Source organism: Globicephala melas, chromosome 1 (assembly GCF_963455315.2).
Source record: "Globicephala melas chromosome 1, mGloMel1.2, whole genome shotgun sequence".
Lineage (NCBI taxonomy): Eukaryota > Metazoa > Chordata > Mammalia > Artiodactyla > Delphinidae > Globicephala > Globicephala melas.
In genome coordinates this window covers 148,547,417-148,573,918 of record NC_083314.1, presented here as the reverse complement: position 1 = coordinate 148,573,918, position 26,502 = coordinate 148,547,417, and the positions used below count along the sequence as shown (strand labels likewise).

Here is a 26,502-nt window from a genome sequence, read left to right as displayed (position 1 = left end):
CATTTTTAATATTTTATTTTATTTTTTAGAAAGATATGGTGATCTCCCTCCACTCCAATACACACACACGTCACCAGATAATGCCATCTGACTCTTAAAAACAGAATTACGTCAGCTCTCGGAATCTTGAAAAACATGCACTCCGGCATCAGACACTTGAGTTTGAATCCTGAGCCCGCCTCACCTGGCTGTATAATCACAACCAAATGACTTAACCTTTTTAAGCCTTAGTTTATTGTCTGTAAAAGAGATATGACACTCTGCCTTGTCGTATCTCTGTGAGGATTAGAGATGATGTACTTACGAGGTCTAATGTGGCACCCTGTACAGAGATACAGCTCAATAAACGATGACTTTGGGGTTTCTAACTCCCTAGAGAGGGGGCTGTAGAATTTTACAAACATTTCGGATGCCCTTGGCAGCCACGCCCAAATGTTCAGGCTCTACGCACATTGGACGGATGGCATCGGCATGTTAGCTAAATCCCAGCCAAGTACAGAATGGCAGTGTCCCGTTTTCTTATTTTGCCTCAGAGAACCACATAACTTAGAGGTCTCCTCATCTAGTGCCTCCACGGTACTGAGTGGGGGGGACTGAGGCCCCCTAGAGGGAGAAGGAGGTCTCCGAATCAGCCCAGTGTGTTCGTGGCAGCTGGTACCAGTCCCCAGAGGCAGCCCGCAGAGCAGACTGAAATCTGCAGGTCCCGAGATTGTCACAAGATCTGGACTCAAAGCTCAGGCATCCCCAGGCCCCCGAGGGCAGGGGCTGCCACCACGCCCTATTACTCCAGCTTTACTTTGTTCAGCAAAGCATGGGCAGTGGACAGGGCTGCTGGCAGAAGGTGCCAACAGGGCAGAGCTGACGCTTCCCAAGCAGCCTTCTCCTTTCCTTGTCCTGAAGCCGCCCGGACTCTTTCCCAAGCACAAGCCTTATACCTAGGTAGTCATTTTACCCTCTAGACAACCTCCCACAGGTAGCAGCTTCTCACGTCCTCACAAAACCAGCTCAGCTGTGAAAGGCTGGTCACTACTGCCCAATTCGATTGCTAGTTAAGAATACCAGAGTTACATACAAGTCATCGGTTTTAGAGCCAGAGCTGGGGCTGAAACCTAGAAGTTAGTCTCCCATCTCTCAGCCCACTATGCTGAGCTGTCTATAACACATCACGGAAATCTTCAGAAGACCTGCCTTTACCATCCCTGCTCCAGCCACATAGCCAAAGGAAATAATTTCTCTAGAAGTATAAATTCTCCAAGAAGTAAAAATTTTAAGCCTTTAAGCTCTAAAGGAAAGAAGAAAACAGAAGAAAGGACTGAAGGAAGAATTGCAGGACACGAACTACCTACATGGAGGAAGTCTAGAGAATGCGCATGGGGCAGCAGGAGGAGTGCATCCTTCCTTGTCAGGCAGACCGGCTCTGTTCCATACTAGCCACGTGACCTTGGGCAAGTCATCCAGCCTTTCTGAGTGCCCACCTTAGAAAGTTCCAGGGTTGTGAGACTCCAACAAGATGAAAAAGCGTGCGGAGCCTCCTGCAAGGTGCCTGGCACATTGCGTTGATTATAATCGTCCCATGGAAGGTCAGGGCTGGAGTGGCTTCAATGATGACCTAATCCTGATGTCTCATTTCACAGGTGGGAAAAACAAGGTCCAGAGATGTGACGTGACTTGCTCAAGGACACAGAGCAAACTCATGGTGATGTTGGGTCTAGTACCCTCAGTTTATATTAAAATCAGAGACCACGGCCAAGACGCTGGATCTTTCAAGCGTGCGATGATGGAAGAAACTTTTTCAGTCATTCCTCTAGCCCAGGTAGCTTTCTTTCTCCATTTAGCAAGGCAAAATGTGGTATTTCTGACCAGAAGAAAATATAAAATTTTGAGAAATACTAAAGTTAAAACTAAGATCGGGCTTCCCTGGTGGCACAGCGGTTACAGAGTCTGCCTGCCAGTGCAGGGTACACGGGTTCGAGCCCTGGTCCGGGAGGATCCCACATGCCACGGAGCAACTAGCCCCGTGCGCCACAACTACTGAGCCTGCGCTCTAGAGCCCGCGAGCTGCAACTACTGAGCCCGTGTGCCACAACTACTGAAGCCTGCGCGCCTAGAGCCCACGCTCTGCAACAAGAGAAGCCACCGCAATGAGAAGCCCGTGCTCCGCAACGAAGAGTAGCCCCCGCTCGCCGCAACTAGAGGAAGCCCGCGCACAGCAACAAAGACCCAACGCAGCCAAAAATAAATAAATAAAATAAATAAATTTATTAAAAAAAAACACACACACACTAAAATTCCAGTCTTAACAAACAGGCGCTCTCTTTTAAGGCTTTCTTTCCGTCCTTCCTCTCTCATTGCTCCCCCCTCCCCAAATATTTTGCAATAACAGTAATGCTGGGAGGAAAGAAAAAATAAAAATCTGATGCACTTAACAGATATTTCAGTACAATAATGCATCACAGATGTTCATATCAAACTGTGCATGCGTGCATACAATTTTACTGAGAAGGCTGTTGCATTTCTGACTTTGGGGTTGGGGATCCCTAACAACCCCAACTGCCCAGGCTCTGGAATCCCTCCCTTCACAGTTAGCCCACGGCTGCCCACGGGGATGGAGGAGAGATTTCATCACCTCGCTCCAAAATGATAACAGGACAAATTGGCGGGGTCAGGCACTCTGGCAGGTGGTGAAGGGTGTGCAGATTAGGGAACCGAGAGGAGTCCTGTTTTCTTTTGTTCAGGACTTGCTTCCTACAGCCCTCTCGAGGAGCTGGACCCAAGAACAATTTTAAGAGCGGGCCCGGGCTGGTGATGGGTGGGTGCGTTTTTGAAACCAGAGGTTTGAGTCTGTTTGATCTTCAAATGTGGGCTTTGGAGACTGTCAGCGGGCTCCTCGCTGGCCGATGAATGGCTCTCAGGAACTTTTCCTAAAACATAACCTCACGCACTTTCCTGCAAATGTTTTCAACCTACCAAAGCCGTCCTTTGGTTGAACAGCAGTGTTTCCAGACCTCGAAGAAAGATAGTTTTGTTGTTTTAAGAGAGACAGATTAAAGCCAGGGGCTGTTTAACCAGAGGGTCTGTGTGCTCCCTTCGCCTCTGGTCGGATTCCTCTGTGGTTGGTACAAAGAGGGTGTTGAGAGTGACGGTGGATCCCCCCACCTCCCCAGCCTAAAAAAGATATCAAGGCCAGACGTGAGGGCTCTGAACAGAGAGGCCTCCTACAAACCTGCCTCCAAAATGAGATGGGCGGCGAGCGCTGGGGAGCCCAACGCAGATAATATCAGCTCCCGAGGCTGGCAAGGGAAAAGTCACTTCAGAGGGAGAAAGCCGGTACGTTCAGAGGAATCAGCACTGGGCCAGAGAATGCACAGGATTTTTCCCCGCAGAGAAGGAGTCAGGCGTAGTCAGAACCCTGCGGGGCGTGACTAACTGCCCCAATATTCCTGCCACCGGGGCCCTCTGGGTAAGGGCTCCACAATTATGGGAGAGCCAGCAGGAGAAGCGACAAACCCGCCTTTCATTTGGCCGGCAAATCAATCTGGCTTCTTACCTCCCCGGGGACAATATTGCATTTCCCCTGGAAAAACAAAAGCCAGAGATCTCCGAAGGGGGATCAGTTTCTGCCCCTGTTTCCCTGGTGAAGAGCTGGCAACATCTCAGGGGCAGCCAAGCAGGTCTGGTTCCAGTGGTAGAGTTTCTAGTCTGGCCAATGTACGGGGCTGTCTCCTTACGGGAGGAGTATGTCTTGGGGACCACACCACGCTTGGGGCATGGGCCCGGCCTCCCTGCAGGCGCCACCAGCCCTGACTCGGGGACTGACAGCCCGTTCTCAAGGCGCAGATGTGAACCCATTGTTCCCTGGCCCTCAGAGTTGAGTTTGGGGCCAGTGAGTTGTGAGTGACCTCTGACCACGGAGACGGGGCTTTTCATGACATTTTGCTGGATCAGGTCTCTGGCAGCCAGAGACTTTAAACCTCCTAAGCTCCGCCCTTCTCCCTGCCCCTACACCTGAGGTTCAGAAATCAGAACTGTCAACCTTGAAGTGAACACATTTCTCTGAAATTATTAACCCCAGAACTATCCTTGCTGACTTTCTCCCAGCCTAGGGGAGGCAGTCCGAGGGTCACCTGGAGCTTTGCAGAGGCCCCGGGAAATCTGGCAGCGCTTAACAGCAAGCCAGGGTCACTAGAGACCAGGCCCGTCGCACTTCTCCTGCCCCCCGCCCCCAACCCCACCCCAAGGAGCCCGTCTCCCTCTATTCGTCCTCCGTACATACACACAGCCGCCTGGATGCACCCATACAACAGCCTCAAGACAGCCTCCTGCTCTCGAGACCCCAGGGTCTCAGGGAAAGTCAGGCCCAAACTGGAAACTCCTTCTTTTTGTTTTTCATCACTGTGATGCTCCGAGGGAAATGCTTTCTGCTCGGGGGAGCACAGCACGTGGGGAGTGCGTATCCCCAACAGGTAGCACCACTGAGATAGAAGAAAACACACAAACTCTTACCCCCAATTCCAGCACATGCCAGTTTGCCCTCATACCACCACAAAGGCAGCTCAAGAGCTGCCCCACAGCCCCGAAGACCCTCTCCCTTTCGGGGAAGGGCAGGGTTCTGCCTGCCGAGGGAACACCATCAGAGAAGAGGACCAAGGCGCACGGGGGCTGCCGGGCTCTGGGGCGGGCGCTGCGCGCTTACCTGGGAGAAGTTGAGCCCATTGAGCGGATGACACTGCTCCTCCACGCGCTCCACGGCCCCGGTGCTCTTCTTCATCTTCTCGGCCCGCTGGGCCAGGTAGAGGTCAAGCACAGGCACGCCCCGGGAGCGCACGTCGGTCTCCGTGAGCGAGTTCACCATGAGCATCACCCACACCGGCCTCTTGCGCTCCCAGTTGCCCGCGATGGCGTTGAATAGATAGTCAGCGTAGAGCCCCTTGCCCCGCTGCGCGGGCGTCATCCACGACGGCATCATCAGCTTCACGTAGTCCAGGTGGCGCTTCAGGCGCCAGTAGAGCTCACGGGGCAGCACGTCCTGCAGGTTCTCCCCGTGCGGCAGCAGCTGGCAGCTGGCCAGCGCCGAGATGGTGTAGGGGTCTGTCAAGTCCAGCTCAAAGTAGACGCGGGCGCTGGCCTGGAAGGCCGCCTTGGAGTTGTCCGGGATGAAGTCCCAGACGCGGGTGTAGGGGACGTGGATGGTGCCAAACAGGTAGGCCGGCGGGTCGCGCCGAATAGTCCACAGGAAGGAGTTCAGGTCCCTCTGCTGCAGGGGGACAGGTAAAGGAAGGCAGTGAGGCTGAAGGCAGCAGAATTAAGCCAAGGTTAGAACAGAGGGGGCAGGTGGAGCTGGGGATGGAAGGCAGAGGGCTACATGGGGCCACGGGAAGAAGCAAGGGCTTTGGAAGCTGAAAGACCCATATCTTAGCTGTACGATCTTAAGCACACTGTTTCACTTCCCACAGACTCAGTTTCCCCATCTGTAAAATGGGAGCTGAAAGCAGCCACCCCAGGGATTGTTGGGAGAATGAAAAGACACAATCTACGTAAATAAGCCCGAAGAACAGTGCCAGGCACAGAGGGAGGAGGCAGTGAAGGAAGCTCTCATTATGACTGGCTCTCACTGTGAGTGCCAAGGACCGCCACATCACCTGAGAATATTCGTGCTTGGCCAAGCCAAACCTTCACCGGTGGTGTTTCATGGGGAGGGTGGCAAGAGGGGGACCAAGAGTCCTGCTCTGGCAAGAAAGGAGGAAGTCATATAACTTTTAAATCCAACCATTAGAAGATACATGCCAAGAGCACTCTGAAAGCAGAACACCTATTAAAAATAGCACACCTATTGAAACAGCTACTTCCCATTCAGCAGGGCGGATACAATTTTCTTTTTGGAGGGCAGGTCTGGGGTGTCAGCTACTCTCCTCCACCAGCTGAAACCACAGATGAGAAAGTGCTTTAAAACCTGCAGGCTAAATAAAGTCTCAAGGCCCTGATTTGGGAGGGAAAGATTTCACAGAATTAGTCCCAAGAAATGTACATGCTTTCTGGGCTCCTCCCCTCCAAAGGTGTACCTGGTCTCCAAGTCCAATTCTCTGCCATCACCTAAGCTCTGAAGAGGGATGTGTGTGTCTGTGTAGAGGTGAAGGAGGGGCAGGAGGACATGGCTCATTTCTCCAGATCCAGTTTAGGTCCAGGGGTTAAGGGGCATGAGAAAGGGACTATCGTTTCTCTCAGGCATTTTCAATCCAGAATACCCCCTGGACTGTCCACTGCCATCCACCGTCTGCAAGCTTTCGGTCAACTCATAAAATTCTTCTGCCTGATTCTAGCACAAATGAGAAGTATCTGTCAGGGAGGGCAAAGGGAACAGTACCTTACTTTACTGACAACCCAAAATTGTAAATCCCAGCATACTGGAGAGAGACGAGCTCTGAGCACCCTGCCTGTCGCGGAGCTCCCTGTTTCTGAGCAAGTCACGACACTGGAGGTGCACCTTGCCCAAGGTCAACTAAGAGCGCAGCCAGTGAGGACCCTACACAAACTTTTCCTGGTCCCTGGCCTCCAATTCAGAGTTATTTTCCATGCGTTAATTTACACTTTGAGGGAGAGAGACTGAGGGCAATCAAGGGATTCCTGAGTTTGGAAGAAAAATGAGGAGAATTAGTAATTACTCAACCCCCCAAGGAAACATTAGGCCAGCATGTCCTGGCACTTCCCTTCCTCTCCTCTGGAATCTTCCTCCTTTTTGTGAAATCGGGGCACTTGGGAGAGTGGGTGCTGGGGCCTGGGCTGGAGAGGGAGAAAGTTTGCCTTAGGTCAAGGGTGGGGACCAGGGGGGAGAGGGAAGCCTGCAAGGGGTCTGAGCGTGTAAGAACGAGAGGAAAGGGGAGAGAAGAGAAGGGCAAGGAATGGTAGAAACAGTCAGAAATGAGAAGAGAGGAACCAGAGGGTAAGGACAGGCTAAAAGTAAGAAAGAGGGGAGTCAAAAAGGGCACAGAGAGGAAAGGTCCAAGCAGGACCGAAAGTCGAGGAGAGCCCGAGAGCGTCAGCGTTTGGAGAAAGAGCTGGAGAAGGAGCGCCCCAACTCGCCTCCCCGGACGCAGCTGGAGCCCCGGCGGCAGAAGCCAGGGAAGGGCGCCCGAGGCTGCGCCCGGCGGGCGGAGGTGGAGCGGGTGGGCCGAGGTGGGTGCGGAAGGTAGGACCCCCCAAACCATCGTCCCCGCAGGGCTGTAGTGGCCGGCCGGGAGAGTGGCCGGGCGGGCGCTCGCTCACCGATCCGGGCGGCCGGCACTGTCCTGCGTCCGGGGGCTGCGGGCGGGCGCGGGCGGTGGCGAGGAGGGCGGCGAGCAACGGCCCCGCCAGGGCGGCGTGCATCCTGCCGGGGCCCGCGGGGCGCGGGGGACCCTTCTGGGCGGCGCCCCTCAGCTGGGCGGGCAGCCCCCGGCTGGGCACGGAGGTTCCTCTGGAGCGCGGGGCTCCAGACACGGGATGCCGGGAGCCCTCTGGGGCGTGGCTGGATGTCCCTGCCGGACCTGGGGGGTCCCTCTGGGGCGGGGCTCCGTCTGTTGCAAGAGGGGGATCCTCTGGGGCGGGGCCCTTTGGTCGGGACGCGCAGCCGAGTTGGCCGAGCCCCAGGGTTGTGAGAGCGCGCGGGGTTGCCGAGGCGCGCGGAGGTCCCGGAGCTGCGTCGCGGTCCAGGGGCGCGCGGGGTTCTCGGGGTAGTACCGGGACGGCGGTCGCGCGGGGTCGCGGGGTTATGCTGGGGACCCGGGGCGCGCAACGGTCCCAGGGGTGCGCGGCGCTCCAGGGGGCGCGCGGGGGGACAAGTGCGGCGGCGGGCGCGGCGGGGTCGGGGGTCGGGTCTGGGGCGCCCGGTGGCCCCCGAGCGGGGCTCAGAGGGGCGGCGGGCGGCCGCGCGGCCGTTGCCCGGGCTCCGCCATGCTGCTCCGCGGCCGGGAAGGAGGGAGAGAGGAGGGCGGGAGAGCGGCGCGGAGCCGGGCCGAGCGGGGGGCTGGGGCCGCCGGGGCGGGGGGAGGGGAGGACCCGGCGCGGGGGGCGGGGGGCGGGGGGCCGAGGCCGCGCCGGGCCGGGCCGCAGGGAGTCGGGGAGAGCTCCGCGCCCGGGCGCGGCGAGGCGGGGTCTGATGGGCATGGCAGGCGCTCGCTCGCTCCTCTCCTGCTCCCTAGCTCGCTCCCTCACACGCGGGCGGAGGGAGGCGAAGCCCGCAGCAGCCACTTCCCAACTTTCCAAACTTCCCAGCGCAACTTTTTCCTCTCCTCCCCTGCCCGTGCCTCCTCCTCCCCCTTCACCTTCCCCTTCCCCTCTCCAGCTCCCCGCGGGCCGCAGCTTCAGCGCGCGGCCGCCAGAGGGCGACCGGGCCGAGGCCCGAAGGGCCAACTTTAATCCGGCTGCGCGTTGGATGCGGACTGGCCCGGCAGCGACAAATGTGGGGAGATGGACCAGACAGGTCCTGGAGGAGTGAACAGCGAGAGAGGAGAAAGGCAGGCGTGGACAAGCGCTCCCAGACTGGCTGGAAGGCAGCACTCAAAAGAAACCCAGGGAAGCTGGCATTTACAAATTTTTATCAAGTCCCTGTTCCCAACGCCGGCATGCGGTTTAGTAGGTGTTCTGCAGACACTAGGTGCGTTGAAACAAAACAACAAAATAATCTTCCTCAGAATTCCTTGAGACTTACCATTTAAATAATCTATTTCTTTGGACCACACAGGATCCTGGTGAGGGGTCCTGGAAGGGCAAGGATTCATATCCCAGTTCCTTAGACCATAAGAATTGAAAGAGCCCTTAAAACCAGCTTCCTTCTGTTCTGGAGAGGCAAATGAAACTTACAGAAGACCAAGAGGCAAGATCCAAGCTTCTGGACCGTTTCCAGCCAATGGGGAAACTGAGTCATGGGCACCACCGCTTACTTGTGTTGCGAAGAGTTCACTGACTCTTCCTATACTGATGATAGAGACTGAAGGATGAACGAGGTAGGATTGTTAGAGCCCACAGCCCACAGAGGCAGGTAGACGGGGACAGACATGCAAAGAGGTGATTCAAATATAGACGATGAGTGCCAGGAGAGACGGAAGCACAGAGAAATGGGAACAGAGAGGGAAGTCTCCTCACACAGCCCTGGGGCCCAGGGAAGACTCCCAGGGGTGACCCTGAAGGATAAGTCAGGGCAGCTGAGGAAAGGAGCAGCTGCCCGGGCGGAGAGGTGAGAGGGTGCGGGTGCCTGCAGGGTTCTGCTAGCAGGTAGGCATGGCTGGAGCAGAAACCCAGCAGCAGGAGCTGAAGTTGTGTCTTCTAGACTGGCTGGAGTGTTTGTACTTTATAGGTACTAGGTGATGGGGAATCGTTGCAAGATTTGAAGTAGAGGGTGGCTGGAGCCTTTTAGGAGCCCTGGATTGGAGGGGGCAAGCTGGAAGCAGAGACCAGTGGGGAGATGGGCGGTCAGTGGAGAGGTCCCGGACTCCCAGGTCTCCCAACCCTCCCATTCAAGTCTTCAGGCAGCAGATGGAGCAACTGGAGAATGGCCACTGGAGAAGCTGGGCAAGGATGACCAGCTGGGCTGCAGGGGCTGAAAGGCTTCCAGAGCCTGCAACCTGGGTCTTTGAGGGGAACACGGAAGGAAAGGAGAGGATACCAGAGACTTTCAGGCTGACCCTGAGATTGCCATTTCTGCAGGTCAGAAATAATGACTGTGCGCAGTTTCATCTGGTTCCACCTGCTGGGTGTCCGCGCCACCTCGACTCTTTGCTATGCACACTTCTGGTGACAGATGCAGATCAGGCCAGTGGGCCCAGATGGTGCAAGAGGACAGTGCGGCTCCGTGCTTCCAACACACAGCGCTCTGAGAACTGCAGCTGTGACCAAAGAGAAGTCCTTTAAAGAGCCTCCACTCCTCAAGGCTCCAAAACTCCCTACAGAGCCACCACTCCCCATGATGAGGACGAGGTGAAAAGCTTGGGAGGTGGGAGGAGAATTTAACTCCACTGAGAGGGAGTGTAATGGTCTTCACGGGGAACTAGAACATAAGGGAGACAGCGGGTAAGAAAGGACCTGATCAAATTAAAAACGAATCCATATAATTAAAGTGATGGTGCACGTGACTATGTGTATGATTTTTAAAATGTTCCAGGCCTTTGTTCCTGAAGTTATAAATGTTTCATCGACTAACTTTCACAAGTGCCAGCTATGACTTCCTCCTCCACGGTCCTTTCCTATGGCTGTGTGACCAGTGTCCAAACAGTTAACCTCTCTGTGCCTCTCTTGCTTCATCCAGCTTCCTGTCCTCACCACTTTTCTGAGTCAACGTGTGCAATAATCCTTTAGAATCTCCACCGGTATGGTTACTGATATTGTTAATGAGATGCAAGAACAAACAGGTTTTTCCACTCGTGGGTACATAATACCCAAGAGAACTGAAAGCATCCATCCACACAAAAACTTGTACACAGATGTTGATAGAAGCACTATTCAGAATAGCTAAAGGGGAGAGCCAACCCAAATGTCCAGCAACTGATGAATGGATATATAAAATGTGGTATATTCATACGATGGAATACTATTTGGCCATAAAAAATAATGAAGTGCTGATACATGCCACAATATGGCTCAGTCTTGAAAAGATTATGCTAAATAAAAGAAGCCAGTTACAAAAGGACATATATAATATGATTCCATTTATAGGAAACGTCAAGAATAGGCAAACGTATAGAGGCAGACAGGCGGTCAGTGGTTGCTTAGGGCCAGGAGGCATGGAGAGATTGGGGACCGTGGCTAAAGGCGATTGCATTTTTTTGGGTAATAATGAAAATAGTCTAAAATTGATTGTGGTGATGGTTGCACAACTCTGTGACTATACTAAAAAAAACATTAAATTGTATAGTTTAAATGGATGAATTGTATGGTATGTGAATTATATTTCCATAAAGTTGTTACCCCAAAAAAAGAACAAACATGTTTGAGGCCCCTGGAGAGGGTGCTCCCCAAGAACAAGGGTTTCCGTGTTTTCAAAGAATTTTTTCTCCCACCTAGTATTATATCGAGAGCAGCCCCTGACGAGCAGTCTTAAAGTCCTAGAGATTCCCCGTGCTGCTGCTAACAGCTTCTGAGCGGCTTCTGGTAGTTCAGCTGTCCTGGCTGGACCTCAGTTGCCCTGTCTTCAGATGAACAGCTCAGGGAGCAGATACCCTTAAGGTCTTCTGCCCTCAACACTACAGTCCAGAGTTCCATGGCCTCCACCTGCCCAGGGGCCTGTAGGCAGGATGGGAAGGGGCACAGGGCTCAGGAGGCAGGCGGTGGACTCAGATGCCTGTCTTCTCTCCCGGATCACATCCGGCCCACTTTCCTTTTACTGCATTTTAATTAAGTTGTTCAATCAGACGGGTACCAGGAATCTGTAGGCCGTAACAGCCGGGACAGGAACAGAAGCCTTGTTGTGGAACTAAACCAACAAAGTCTGCCTCTTGGGCAGATCCAGGAGCCCTGGTTCTGCCGAAGGGCATCTCTCAGGCAGGGAGATGAGGGGCTCCCCAAAGGAGAAGCTTTGTTCTGGGCCTGAAGGCTGCCTTCTCGACCGGCCATAGCCTGGGCTGTGGGCCACACTGGTATTTTCCAGTGGACCTGGCCTGGCCTGACTCCCAGCTTCCACTCCTGTCCCAGATGTGCCGACCTCCCACCCGCGCCCAGGCTCTGTCTCCCACCGCCGCTCTCCCGGTCTTAGTGGGTTAGAAGTTAATCCTTGATGGTTGAAGGTCATGATGTCCTTGGGGGGTGGGAAAGAAGGGAAGAGGATTCTAGGACCATGCAGAAGTTAGTAGTGCTTAACACAGTCTAGAGTGATGGAGAGAACCAGAAAAAAAGGCATCTGCTGAGATGATTCCTAAAAGGACATTCCCTTACAAGAGTGGGGAAACACACACGCCATCATAGAAGTACAACAGAGGATTAGGCTTGCCATACAAGATGGTATTTGTTAAAAACAGAAAGTTCTACTAGATCCAGCCCAATGGGAGAGGAGGACACAGAGGAATCAGCCCAGGAGTCTGTCCTCAGGGAGCTTGCCACCCAGAGACTGAGACAGAGGTACCCACAAACAGGGTGCTTTGGGAAACAGATGGGGGGTGGGGGAGAGCAGCAACCTTAGGAGAGAAGAAAGTGGGGCTTAGGAGAGAGAAGGTCAGCAAAGGTCTTTGCCAAGAAGGTGACGTTTGAGTTGGTCTCTAGGGATGAGCAGGACTTGGACAGGGAGTGTGAGGAAAGGAAGGTTGCTTCAGACAGTGGGAACAGTGTGTGCAAAGGCAGGGAGTTGTGTTTGGCCTACTGGGAGCTCTGTAAACAATGATGGGGGAGCTAGAACATGAGAGCGATTGGGGAAGATCAGAAATAAGACTGCACCGAGAAGGGCCATGCATGACCCTTAGAAAGCCCTTCATCTTGCCCTTCAGAGGATATAATCGTCTTAGCTTGCTCTCCATAAATGGTGCCAATGGAGGGTGGCTGGCATATCCGTTTCCAGATGAGGCGTGTTCACAGCCTGATGTGTGCAGCCATCAGTGATAGAACAGTGACATGCATTGACTCTGCCAACTCACAAATACTTATGGGGCCCCATGTGTATTGTAGTGTCTAGGCCTGAAGGAATACAGTCCTGACCTCTGCCTACTTGCAGTTATTGAACCATATTCAGGTGACTAGTTAAAATGCATTTCAGTGCCAGGTGAGTCATGCAGTATCATAAAAGTCCTGGAGAAGCCAGTGAGAGCTGGACAAGGGCATTAATCCGGGAGGAGTGGGATTTGAATTTGGCTGTGCGGGAAAGTAGGATTTAAATAGGTGGAAAGAGACTTGCTTGCAATCCAGTGAAGGGGAATGATGAAAGCCAAGGGGTAGAGGTGGGTCAGGACCTAGGAAATTCTGACTGAAGAAGAGGGGTGATATTAAGAATGGGCTGGAGTGAGGCGAGGTGGCACGGGCCAGGTGTTGGCAAGTGAAGGAGGAATGGGAACTGGGGATTATCTTAGACCAATTCGGTGCCAGACCCTTCAGCTAAAGGATCTCAGCAACACTGTGGGACATATATTTTTACCCCCATTTTATTTATTTGTTTGTTTGGTTGGTTGTGCCCAGTCTTAGTTGCAGCAGGCGGACCCCTTAGTTGCGGCTCGCAGGCTCCTTAGTTGCGGCATGCACGTGGGATCTAGTTCCCTGACCAGGGATCAAACCCGGGCCCCCTACATTGGGAGCCCGGAGTCTTCTCCACTGCGCCACCAGGGAAGTCCCTTTACCCCCATTTTAAAAATGAGGCAACTGAGTCTCAGAGGGGACACACGGCACACTCAAACTACACAGCTGATACTTAGAAGGCCTGGGTTGTCTAGTTCTTCCTACTAAACCACTTGGTTCCTTTAAGACACCAGTGGGAAGGTGGCGCAGGTTGTATGGGCCAGACTGGGTGCGTCCTGGGAACACACACGCGCAACCACTGGGGGACACGTTCACACCACACATGGCGCATCCTGGGCTGTCTCTCCCAGTCTAATTAGGACAGTGGGACATTTGTCATTTAGGGAACTTTTGCCTTTCACTTTAGCGCAAGCTGTGTGAGGCTCTGTTCCTCCATTTAGGCGTTAGTAGAAGTACAGAAAGGGAAAAAAGAAATGTGATGCTTGAAACAAAATACCCCATCGAGCTGACCACTAAATAACATTTAGACCCCAAGTATACACACAGCTGCTTTATGTAATGAAGGCTGTGGACCATGTTCCTGGATATAAAATAACAAACCACATATAACGTTTTTCATGGCTGTGTAATTAGCACGGATCTGTGAGTGTGTGAGCCGAGCAGGCTGAGGGAAGGGGGGCTCGGACCTCTAGCACAGTGAGCTGGAGGGAAGAGCATGTGCTGTTGGGCCAGGAAGATGGGAGTTTGAATCCTTGCTCCCCACTTGGTAGCCCTAAGATCTTGGGCAACTTATTAAAACTCTGAACTTTCAATTTCATATCTGTCAATAGGAGTAAAAGTATATGCCTTATAACCAATGGCTTGGCCCTTCCCGCCCCCACAGGAACATTTGGCAAGACATTTTTGGTTATCATAATTGGGAATGTGCTACTGGCATAACACCTAAGGGCCCAGTGGGCAGAGGCCGGGATGCTGTTATGACGCACAGAACGGTTCCTACAACAAAGAATGGTCGTACCTAAAATACCAGTCGTACTGAGATTGAGAAATCCTGTCCTACAGAGTTGCTGTTTCGAGGCTATAACCATTACTAACTTTTATTGAGCATTTACTGTGTGCTCAGCACTGTTCTATCACTTTATTTAAATGTGCTGCCTCTTACCTGTTCATAGTAAATCGATGAGGGAGGTACTATCGTTAACCTCACTTTACAGATCAGGAAACTGAGGCCCCAAACTTGCCCAAAGTCCCCCAGCCAGTCAGTGGTGGAGCCAGGTCTGAACCCAGAGGGTGTCACAAGCTGAACAGAACTCATGTGACTGCTTCAGTGCCTGGCATGTGGCAGTGATGGTAAAGTGGGTGAGAGGACTCGCTCATTTGTTAATGTGGCACATATGTTTTGAGAGTCGAATTGATGCTAAAGAATTGGTGAACAAATAGGCAGGGATCTGTCCACACAGGCCTTACTTTCTAGTTCATGAAGAAAAATAATAAAGAGGTAACCCAGACCAGTGGTAGAGAGGGTCTGGTGGATGCTAAAGAGTCTGCCAGGAGAGGATCTGGGGGAAGAGCATTCCCAGCAGAGGGGCTAGCCTCGGCAAAGCCTGGAGGGAGGGACCACCTTGGTGTGTTCAGGAAACAAGAGAAAATTCCAGCAAAGTCTGCCTCTTAGGGCACAGGGGGGAAATTCTAAGAGATTGCATTGGGGAGATGGGAGGGGCCAGGTGAAGTAAGGGTTTGAAGGTCAAAGTGAGGAATGGACTTCCAGCTTTACTGAGAAGCCATAGGAGGGTTTTAAAGAAAAGTAACACAAGTTGATTTACATTTTTAAAAGCTGGTGCAGACTTTGGTGTGGAGGTTGGCGAGCTGGAAAGTGAGGATTTCGAGGAGCCCAGTAAGGGCACTAGGGCAGTAATCGGGGTGAGGATGGCGGTGACTCCATCCGGGGTGCTTGTAGTGAAACTGGAGGAAAGTGAGCAGATTTGGGCGGAGGACAGAGAGGGAGGAGAGGAGGTGGACATGGCCAGTTCAGGCAACTCTTTCTCGGGTTACTGTGGGAAAGAAATAGAGTGGTGTGAGAACACGGGTCAGTGGAGAGACTTAATATTACGGTCATACAGTGTCTGTATGCCGATGTGAAGGATCCGGCAGAGAGAAAGGAGTTTATGATCCCAGAGCGAGAGGAGCTCTGTGGAGACGCCCTTGAGAAGTACTAGAGAAAGCAAGAGGCTTGCGATCTAGAGACGATGCGGGGGGTCATCCTTGTTAGGACAGTTCAATCTGTTGTTACAGGAGCTCGGGCAGCAGGTATGTGAATGTTGTAAATAGTTGAGAAAGCTGCTCTGAAATACTTATTTCTACTTTCTCAGAGAGAAGCACCAGCGCCCTGACCTGGGCCACTGGCCAGCCCCAGCCCTGACCACCAGTCCAGACGGAGCTCTGGCCCATAGACTGGATATCTATTCCACACGACCATCTCCCTTTGTTCATAAGGGAGACCTTGGGAATGACCATGGATGACTCAATGTAACCCATCTTAACAGCTGAAAAGGCAACCTGAAGCAAAGTTCTGCAGCACCAGGACAGATCAAAAGATGAGGGCTGCCTTCAAGACAGTATCCAGAAGGGGAGTCCCCAGGACCTGTGAGAGGAGACGGTTGTTAACAGTAGAACCATTTGTGGGGAGTGTCTTAATGGGAGGAGAGCCAAGAGGCCATCAGAATGGGTCAAAATTTGGGCTTCATCAGAATGAGAGGCCCAGACTGATATAGGATGGAGAAATACTGAGACTGTCAACAAGGACTCAGCAGAGTGAAGTGTAAGTGGGTTAAGTGGGGTTATCGGTGGTTCAACTAAATCCGGGAATGCTGGGTGCTTTTGCAGGTTTTGCCTTTTATATGGGTCCTTGTAGGACCAATGTCATTTGTGCAATTAGATTTATACATTTATATGGTAATTAAGAGTTTAGAACCTTAAGATATATGCTGTATAAGAAAAAGCTTCACAACTCTTAGCCGAATCCCTCAGACCTCAGTTTCCTCATTTGTGAGGTAAGAGCAGTAGTAATGCTCAACTCACAAGACGGTGGATGTGAAAGCACTTTGTGTGCTGCAAAGGGCGTGAATATTACTTTTATGATCGTTATTAATGACATTGATAAAAAGAAGCCTCAAACATATCTCCTCTCCCTCGATAAGCATTTTCACGCTCTTCTAAGAAGTTATGAAAGAGCACAAGTCATCTGCAACACGGATGCCTTATGCAAGAGGTCATGAGCGTCCAGGGCGTGGTGGCACCCAGGGCCACTGCACCGAGCATTCGGGCAGGTCGTGCCTTGCACAAGGGCACTCTCCTGAGGAGGTAAGTGGGCAGTGAAATCCAGGGGCAAGGGGCTGCATCTCTGTTTGATTCCACAAGGCACGGTACAGGCTGGGAGTGGCTCTGATGACACCCACCTGAACACTTCCTAAACTATTTCGGCTTGCTTGGCCTTAACGTACCAAATTCAGTGATGGGGAATCAGCTGACTTTCTGCCTTCAGCTACTGACATTTTCATGATGACTTTCCAATCTGTATCTCCAGATACAGAGGGTCCCTCCTCTACTTGAGTGCCCTGTTTTTCTCTCAAGCTCATCACATCCAAATTCAAACCTCCATTCTTCTCAATTCAGAATTTGGGCTGGAATCTCTACTTCTCACATTTTATGTTTGAAAGCCTTTCCATTAATCTTATTTCGATATTGCTTGTGACATTTCGTGACAAGAAGCTGACTGCCTTCTGAAATAGCCAACTCTACCTTTAAGCATCTCTTAACATTTAGAAACTTCTATGTATTGAGCCTGCACCTGCCTACCTGCATCTTTTACTCACTAGTTGCTGGTACCCACACTTGGGATCACACAGAACGTCTTCTCCATTTTCTTAATAACAGCGATTTATAGATTGACAGGGACTAAGTTACCCTGTGTCTTATTTTCTCTCTTCCATTCCTTCTAGAAAAGGTTTTGCTTCTTTCCACTCTCCTGATCTTCATTTATAAAATTCCTGTGTCTAATGGAAGAAGCCTAAGTGTCCATTATCGGATGGATAAAGAAGATGTGGTACATATATACAGTGGAATATTACTCAGCCATAAAAAAGAATGAAACAATGCCAAGTTCTTAAGAGGGTCAATTACAAGGAATATCACATATACAGGGAAAGGGTAGGTTTAGACAGAAGCTTCATGAGGATGGAGACCAATGGAAGTGGTTTTCATTTAACATTGTGCATTGCTCATATTCATGATAGCTGGTCCTACTAGCTGCTGTGACTAACTGATGACACTGGAGCACTTTCTCTGTGCCAGGCACTTAGCCACGTGTAGAGTTAGGAGAGTTCCAGTTGTTCTACCTCCTCATGAACACTTGGTCTTGTCCATTTTGGTAATTATAGTCATGCTAGTGGGTATGAAGTGGTATCTCACTGCGGTTTCAATTTGCATCTCTTTAATGACGAATGATGTTAAGCATCTTTTCCTGTGCTTATTTGACATTCTTATACCTTCTTTAGTGAATCATTTGTTGAAATGTTTTGCTCATTTATACCAGGCTGTTTGGCTTTTTACTGAGATGTGTTAGTTCTTTAAATATTCTGCTTTCCAGTCTTTTGTGAAACAGTTTTGCAAATATTTTCTCTCAGTACATGGCTTGTATTTTCGTTTTCTTAATAGTGTCTTTTGAAGAGCAAATTTTGAAGAAATTCAAGTTATCAATTTTTTTGTTTTATACTTTGTGCTTTTAGTGTCTTATTTAAGAAATCTTGGCCTAACCCATGGTCATTAAGATTTTCTCTCCTTTGTTTTCTTCTAGAAGTTTTATAGTTTTAGGTTTTACACTTAGGTCAGTGATCCATACTTAGTTGAATTTTTTTGAAGTGTGAGGTGAGGATCAAGGGCTTCTTTTTCTTTTTTTTTCCTTCTTTTTAGAAATGGATATCCACTGTTCCAGCACCACTTGTTGAAAACATCATCCTTTCTATATTGAATTGCCTTGGCACCTTTATCAAAAATCATTGTTTATTTATGCATGGGCCTATATTTGGACTCTGTTCTGTTCTGTTGATATAGATATCTATATTTATAGGAATGCCATACTGTCTTTATTACTATAGATTTATAATTAGTCATGAAACTGGGCAGTGTCAGTCTTTGTTCTTCATATTCATGTTTGTTTGGCTACCTTAAGTCATTTGTGTTTTCATACAAACTTCAGAATCAGGTTGTCAATGTTTGCACAAAAGCTCGCTGAGATTTGGACTGAGATTGCAATGATTCTCTAGATTCACACCTTAATAATACTGTCTTATGATCCACAAGCATGGCTAATCTCTCTTTAGTGTTTCTTTAACTTCCCCTCAGCAAGCTTTTGAGGTTTTCAGTGTATACAACCTGCATATCTTTTGTAAACTTTTCCCCTAAGTACTTCATAATTTTTGATTCTCTTATAAATAGCCTTTAAAATTTTTCAGTTTATGACTGCACTTTCCAAGTGTATAAAATACAATTCTATTTTGTATATTGTTCCTATTTCCCATAACATTGCATTTTCTATATCAATTGAAATGATCGTATGGATCTGTGATGATATCCCCTCTCAATGGCGAAACTCATCTGGGAATCACAGGGCAAGGGAGTATCGTTGATGCAATGCAGGGAAGCCAGCCTCTCAGAGCAAGAGTAGAGTAGAGAAAGGTGGGAAAAGGATCTGGAAGGGCAAACCAGCACAACACATGTGCGTGTGTGAGGGGATGTGCCTCTGAGTTCTCTATTCTATACCAATGGCGTATCTGTTCATCTGTTCTTATGCCAGTACTGTGAAGCATTAATACCATGATTTTGTATCATGTCAGTACCTGGAAAGGTGAGTTCTTCTCTCTTCATTTTTCTTTTTTCAATATTTAAAGCTTCTAGGTTAAATGTATTTGTATTCCTCCATGTACATTTTAGAGTAAGTAGATTGAGTTCTCAAAAAATCAACTGGAATTTTGATTGGCCTTGTATTAAATGTTTATATTGATTTCAGAGAAGAGATATGTTTTTAATATTAAGTCAGCCTGTCTAAGAGCAGTAATGTGTCTCTGCTTGTACAGATAATCTTCTATGTCCTATGTTAGTGTTATACTCTTTTACGTAGTGGTCCATTGTATTCTTGGTTAAATTAATTCCTGGTACTTCCTGTGTTGCTGCTACAACGAATGGTGCAAATATTTAGTGAGTGCCTCCTATGTGCAGGCCCTGTTTTGGATGCTACGGATACAGTAGTGAACATGACCTTGTCTCTGGTCTCATGGAGATGACACTACAAAAACAGACATCACACGTGTAAACAGACAAATATATGGCCACACATTGTGAAGAGCTGAAGCAAAGGCCCAGCTTTCCACCCTGGCCCTCTGCCTTCCCAGTGTCATTTCTCAGTGCTCTGTGTCACTGCTCTTACAAAGATCCCAGCTAGATGTCAGGAAAGCAGGATTTCCAGCTCCAGATCTGATTCTGTCTAGCCAGTTTGTTCATCTTTAGAACGAAGAGTTGCACTACACAACCTTTTAGGACTCTTCCAGCTCTATACATCTTCTTTTGTTTCTTCCTCCTCTCCCTCTCTTGTTCTTTCTCTCTCTTTCCTTCTCTTTTTCCCTCCCCACCCCCCATCTTTCCTTCTTTCTTTCCTTCTTTCTTCCATGATTGAGTATGAAGGGAAGAATAGTATTACCTTGGGAAGAGAAACTGCTTAATTTTCTTAAAACTGTCTAGTTTTGAGTTCCGTTGATATGCTCAGACCAAATGCCCACAGTAGAACATGCAGGCGTGGCTCTTAGGAGTAGAGTCCATGCTAGAGATGGACACTTGAGAGATACACTGAAAGTCGTTATGCGAGTAAGGCCGCTTAGAGAGTGTATAAAATAAGAAAAGAGGAGGATTAAGAATAGAAACCAAGGACTGAGGCATTGAAAGTAAAATTAGAGAGAGGAAAGGTCTTTCAGAGGAAAATTGCCATAGCTTTACTTTTATAAGACAAAGGTTTTTAATCTCCTATGAAGACACTTTGGAAGGAAGTTTGATCATTCATAATCAATCTTTTAGAATCCTTTTTACATCATCCTCACTCTGGAATAAAACTGGTCAAACTGATGGCCTTCTATGATTCGAAAGTATAGCACTTACTTCTAATGATTTTGTTAACACGATGTTGGAGCAAGCCACCTCATTGCTCATTGCCTCAGTTTCCTCATCTAAAAAATGGGCATGACAAGGCCTGTTTGATGAGGCTGTGGTGAATGTGAAATTTGAGTCCAGGAGAGGAGGAAATGTCTATAGAATTAGGAAATATTAGTGTAACCATTCTCTGTGATAACACCAAGGGTTAAATTTGCTTTCTGTCTTTGACCTTTTTTTCCCCATCCAGTGGTTAACGTTTTTGTAAACTAGTGTTCGTTCTATTCTCACATATCTTTTCCTTCTGTCTCAGCTCTTCTGCGCTCCCCACACCCAGCAGTTGGGAGATCAGAAAGACACCATCTGCTGCTTAATAAACAGACATGTATTCGTTTATAAGCTGATTGGATCAGGGTGTCTTGAAGTCCGTGCTCTAAACGTTCATACATTCCATCACTTATCTAAGGTCACACCCAGAGGCTCTGTGGCTGGGATGAATCACAGCTGAGCTGACCATCCTTCCTGGAATCCATGGGCTGCAACGGATGTGAGTTTAGCCAAAGTGGACACCTGCCACCTACTCGGAACAGAAATGACCCCTGGGCATCACATCTTAGCCGAGTCCTCTTAGAGCCCCGATCAGCAAGCGCTGAGGATCGTGGGTGGAGCTTCTACTGAGCATCTTCTGCATGCTCAGTACTGGGGTGCGGGCTGTGGGGATGTGGAATTAGCGTAAATCAAGAGACCTGGAGCTCCTCAGAAGGAAGGAGGATAGCCGGGGATGGCGACAGGTTTGGGACAGAAATTGAAGGCATTTCTTGGGCAGCTTGTAATTTATCTAGACCAGATTGGGATCTAGCAACCCATAATTTCCCCCAAATGAATTAATACGCTGCCTAGAGATCCAGAAACCTCTTTAGTGTCTCTGAGCTTATTGACTTCCGTTGGCTCCCCTCTTGCCCTTAAGTGTGTTTACTTCTCTGGGAGTCTCCGGCTCTCGTGTTCACAGGGCTTGGCGAGGGCCTTGGCCTGTCCTCCTCCAAGTGGAGATGAAGAGCTGCAGACTTCTCTGGGCTCCACAGCCATCTTCCTTGCATTCTTTATCCCCCAGCTGAATATCCCAGAGACGTTAATAGATGAAGGGGAGATCGTTTGCTTTTTTTTAAAGAAGAGATGTTGGAGAAACAGAATGAAGTGCAAAGCCCAAAGGACTCAGTCGTCCCACCACCCAAAAGTTTACAAGAGCAAAAAATCCTATTGTGAGAAAGGCACCCACAGGCCCATCGGTTTGCGTGGTACTGCCATTTTTCAGAAAGGTGCTCAGACCCCCAAATTTAAAAGCACTTACCCAAAGTCTTATAAAAGTCCCTGGCAGAACTGAGAGTAAAATTCACGTGTCTTTCCCCCAGTCTGAGCTTCCACTGCGTACTGCAGGGAGGACTTAGGACAGCCGAAGAAGGAGGCTGTCACAAGAGTGGCCCAGTGTGGGCGGTCCAGGACAGAGCCCGGAGCCCGCGATCACTGTGCCAGGGCCTGCATGTCACTCACGGGTGGCTCAGGCCGGTCCTGCCTTGCTTTCTGTCTTAGTCTCTTCTCCTAGGAGGTTGGGCTTTTCAGATGTGCTCCCCTCGACACAGCAGGGCTGATCTGGTGGCAGGGGCAGAGGCACCCAGGGCTGTGTCTGTTGGGATGTCTCACCTCTCCGGGCCCACTCTGAGCTGCACACCCACCACCAAAACGGTCTGAAAGCCAGCGAGCGGTGAGTGGATATTGGTACTAGAGATGGAATGTGGACTCACAGTCCGACAGATTGAAATTCAGGACCCAAATCTACCAATGCTTAGTTGTACCAGCTGACACAGGCCATTTTCTGAGCCTCAGTTTCTGAATATGATCTTGGCACCAACCCAGGCGAAGAACGCATATTAGAAAAATAAGTATCAGAGAGGTGGAACGGCGGCCCCAGTGTAACACTAATCATATGAGGGGGTAGGTCCTGGCCGAGTTAGCCCACATCCATGCCAGGCACTATGTAGTAGTCCTCACTCCAGCTCTGGGAGGGAGGTACCATGCTTATCCCATTTTATGGATGAGGAAACTTCTATGTTCCTCACGTGTTCCCTGAGGCAGGTGAAGAAATTCTTCCCACTTTGTAAGGGAGGAGCTGAGGCGCGGAGAGGATGATACAGTGCGCCCGGGTCACCCAGTAAGGGGTTGCTGGAGGAGCTGAGTCTGAGTCCAGGTCTCCAGGCTCCCAGCTCAAGGGTCTCTCACCACCCACACTTGCTGGGTCCCACCAAGCCCCAGGGAGGGCATCCCGCCCTGGCATGCGCCCTCCTTGGCCAGCTTTGCCCCTCTTGCCTGGGAAGCACTGCCCTCATCCCCTGCCAGACAGACTTGTTGCCCAACTTGTGGGCAGGACCCAAGCCTGGCAGCCTTTTGTGGTCATCCCAGTCGAGCTGCTCTTTCCTGCGCTGAGTGTAGCACACAGCGCGACTTCATCATCCAAATATGTCCTGCCAGACAGCTTCAGCTGCTGGCCGGCAGGGCACTTGGCGGCCCGAGAGAGCTTGGCACTAATTGGACCCAGCGGACGTAAATCAGGCCTCTCGTTGAGAGGAAGTCCAGCCGTTCCCTGGCAGGCAAGGGGTGAGAGGTCAGAAGGCTGGTAGGATGAGAACCTCCCACTAAAAGGGGTTGAGTCCACAAGGGCCCAGTGACCTTAGCAAGTGTCCTGAACCCTCTGGTGTCTCCATCCATCTGAAGTTAAGAGGTTGTACCCAACGATCTCTGATAGTTCATGCCGAAGTGTAGAGCGGTCCTGTTGCTTGTGTGTGTGTGTGTGTGTGTGTGTGTGTGTGTGTGTGTGTGTGTGTGTGACATCTTTCCTTTCTGCTTGGAGCACCACCAGGGATAAATCTCATTATATCCTGTGGAGCGGAGGGCTGAGTGCTTTCACCTGACTCGGGGGAGGTAAGAGAAATTCCTTCCCATGAACGCAAGATGTCCCAAGGGCTTTCTATGTCCGGAACCTTTGTGGCAGAAGGCTTGGATACACCTAGAAACAGAGCAAGGCCCTCTAGGAAGGGAGGGCTTCCCAGCTAAGCTGGGTGGCTCACCGACAGGAGGGTGGGAGGTTGCTGTCAGGATCTGTCTTAAGAGCAGACTTGAGCTGGAAGCAATCTGCGGTCAGCTGTGCCGAGATGAAGCTGGAAAACGGTGGGTCAGGTTTGAAGACAAATTATAACAACTCTACAACCTGTGATTTTGCCAAGCACACATGCGCTTAACCAGCCATGCAGTCACTAGTGCATCTACTCACACGCTCAGTGTTTAGGAAGCGCCCACCATGCGCTGGGTGCTGTGCTGGGCACTGGGAATGCCGACGAATCGGGCTCCACTGCTGCCTTCTTCAAAGTCACAGTCTACAGGGAAGGACACGCATCGGAAAAATTGATGACAAGATAGTGTGATGAGTCCTTTACCAAAGATATGTCCACACTCCTCTGAACGCAGAGGAAGGCGTTAGGGACTCTGACTTCGCAGGGGTGGGGGTGGTGGAGGGGGCAGACAGACTGCCCAAGAGAAGGTGGCATCAGCAGCAGCTTGAAGAGTAAGTTCAAAGCCCTGGAGGGGAGAGTTAGAGGAGGGGAGAGAGCATGAGCAAAGCTGAACAGAAATACCAAAGGGATGCTGTGATCAGAGACCAGCAGAATTCCATGTAGCCTGAGGGAGAATGGATGCTCAATGGAGGGTAGGGGTGGAATAAAGGCCAGAATTAAGGCTGAGGCTTGGTCAACTCAAACCATGCCCCAGCTGGGGAGGGGAGGACCTTAGTTTGCTCCAGTATGTGTTTTATTTTTTTAAACAGCTGTTCCTAACTCTGCCTGTGCATCAGAAACACCTAGAGAGATTTTATACAATACAAATGGTCCACACACTTGAGATCCAGACTTAGCTGGCCTGCTAGTTCTAAGGTAGCTAGCTGAGCCGCCTAGCGTTTCTTAAAAGTGTAAGATGCTGCTAAGCGCAATGGAGGAAAAGAAAGCAGAAAAGGGGGTCAGAGAATGCTGAGGGAGGAAGGTGGCACAACCTTAAATAGTGTTTTAAAGAGAAGACCTGAAGGAGGAAGCCGTGGGAAAATCTGGAGAAAGACCCCTCCGGGTGGAGCAAACAGCAGGTGCAAAGGCTGTGAGGCAGGGCTGACTTGTCTTAAAGGAAGAACAACGAAGTCAGTGTTGCTGGAATGTAGATGAGGTCAGAGAGATGATGGGGGCAGGTGGGTTGTGTTGGGCGTATACCCTGGCCTTTTTGAAATATTGATTTAGTCCATCTTATCCATCATCTGGTGAGGAAACTGGTCTGGAGAAGTGACACTTTACTAGATACGTCTTTTCTGCATCCCTCTTTCACACAAGACTCTGAACTAGGCTGTGTGTCTGGGTGGTGTAGAGGAGCATATTGCTGAGTAGAATACAGGCTCTGTTTCCCCAAAGATCCCAGTCCGGGAGGAGAGGCCCAGGCCCATGCAACCCTTTCCAGCAGAAGGCAGATTTCAATCCATGCTGCTATCCTGATTTCAACTGTAGCAGAAATATCGTCACAGTTCAGGGTGGTCTTAGAGAGAGGGGGCACGTGCAGGGTGGGTAGTGCTGCAGCAGGCACAGCAGGAAGCTCTTGCCCGACGAAACAGGACAAGTGCATGGCCGAGATGGAGCCGGAATGGATGTCCGTGCTTTGGGGGAGGCAGCTTGAGAGCGTGGAGTCGGTAAGTCCCAGGTTTCAAGTCTGCTCAGCCTTGAAATTTGAGACCAACTGGTTGCACATGGCTTTACGTCTTTGTGTCTCCCTGGTCTCAATTTTCCCATCTTTTCCATGGAGTTAATCCCGTCTCTGAAGATTGGCTGTGAAAATCGGTGAAGTAATGCGTGTGCACGTGTCTACCAGCTCAGGGCCTGGTGGGGGGCGAGTCTCGGGAAGTATCACCTGGTCCCTGTTAATGGTGAGAGCCTCTTCTCTTTGGCTGCACTGGGCTGCTTCCATCAACTGCAGGGGGGGGAAGAAAGCCAGGTGGTGAGGGCAGGAGAGCACAGTTTGGTTGTTTTCCTCTCCACATCCAACACCTCCTTCTGGCTTTATGGAAGCCATTATGGGCAAGGCGCCACCCGGCAGCACCCATGGCGATTCCCATTGCCCATCCCATTGACCGTTGTGCTCCATATGTCAACCGCCCCAGAGCTGCCATCCTTATCATTATTGCCTTATTTCGTGGGGTGGGGGCATGGGGAGGGGACAGCAACATCAGGGAAGGAACCAGGGCTTCTCTGTGTGTGTTTTCCTCCCTACCATACTGACCTTCACAGCCAGGCCATACGGACCTCGGAGGAACCTAGCACACCAAGGTGAGCTGTGAGCTGTGGAGCAGGTGGCGGAGCTGGGGACACCCCCCCCACCACCACCACAGCATCCATCCTAAGTCACATTGGTCATTTGGTCCTGTCCCCGCTGCCCTGCCGGGACTCCCAGCTTGGCCCTGCCTCAGCTCTACCCTCTGGCCTAGGCCCCCTTCTAATTTGATTTAGGTTTCTGGGGAGAGGGGCTGGACTAGGGAGGGGTAGGCTCACACCTATAGGTTAACCCTCTCTCTGCCAAGAAAGGAACATTTCTGAGGCAATTTGTTTAGATGCAAGTTCTTTGTTCTCTTGATTATTCATTCTTTCAATAAGCGTCTCTCGGCACCGTTCCCCGATGCTGTATCCTCAGTACTGAGGATAAAGAGGCAAGGCAGACCGAGTCCCTGCCCTGGGTATGCTTACCACTTCTCGGGAGGCAGAAAGGGAGACCTGTAATCACTGAGTACGCTGAAGGACGTGAGAAAGATACTTGCGGGATCCAGGGAGCAAGAGATTGATTCTAGCCCGTCTCTGTCCGATGGTCATTCACTCATTCATTCATTCACTGAGCCTGGGCCCTGGTGGGGTCCTCAGAACTGGTGTGGGGCTGGGGATGGGCAGGCCCAAATTTGACTTTGAAACAGGCCATTAAAGAGACAGTGTCAGGGAAGTGAGGGGGGTGGGAGCAACCTCTCCAGGAGGGGAGGGTTAGAGTGGGGGGCAGGGGGCAGGT

General features: G+C 50.5%; 1 protein-coding gene across 1 annotated transcript in view; it reads right to left on the bottom strand.

Annotated features, from left to right (window-relative positions):
- Positions 1 to 7,364, bottom strand: part of TRABD2B (TraB domain containing 2B) — a 216,034-nt gene extending 208,670 nt beyond the window's left edge. The window contains exons 1-2 of the mRNA XM_030870075.2: positions 7,261 to 7,364; positions 4,694 to 5,254 (exon numbers count right to left, since the gene is read on the bottom strand). Coding sequence (XP_030725935.2) covers positions 4,694 to 5,254; positions 7,261 to 7,362 — 663 coding nt within the window. The 5' untranslated portion in view covers positions 7,363 to 7,364. The remainder of the gene's footprint in view (positions 1 to 4,693; positions 5,255 to 7,260) is intronic.
- Positions 7,365 to 26,502: the final 19,138 nt, after the last annotated feature.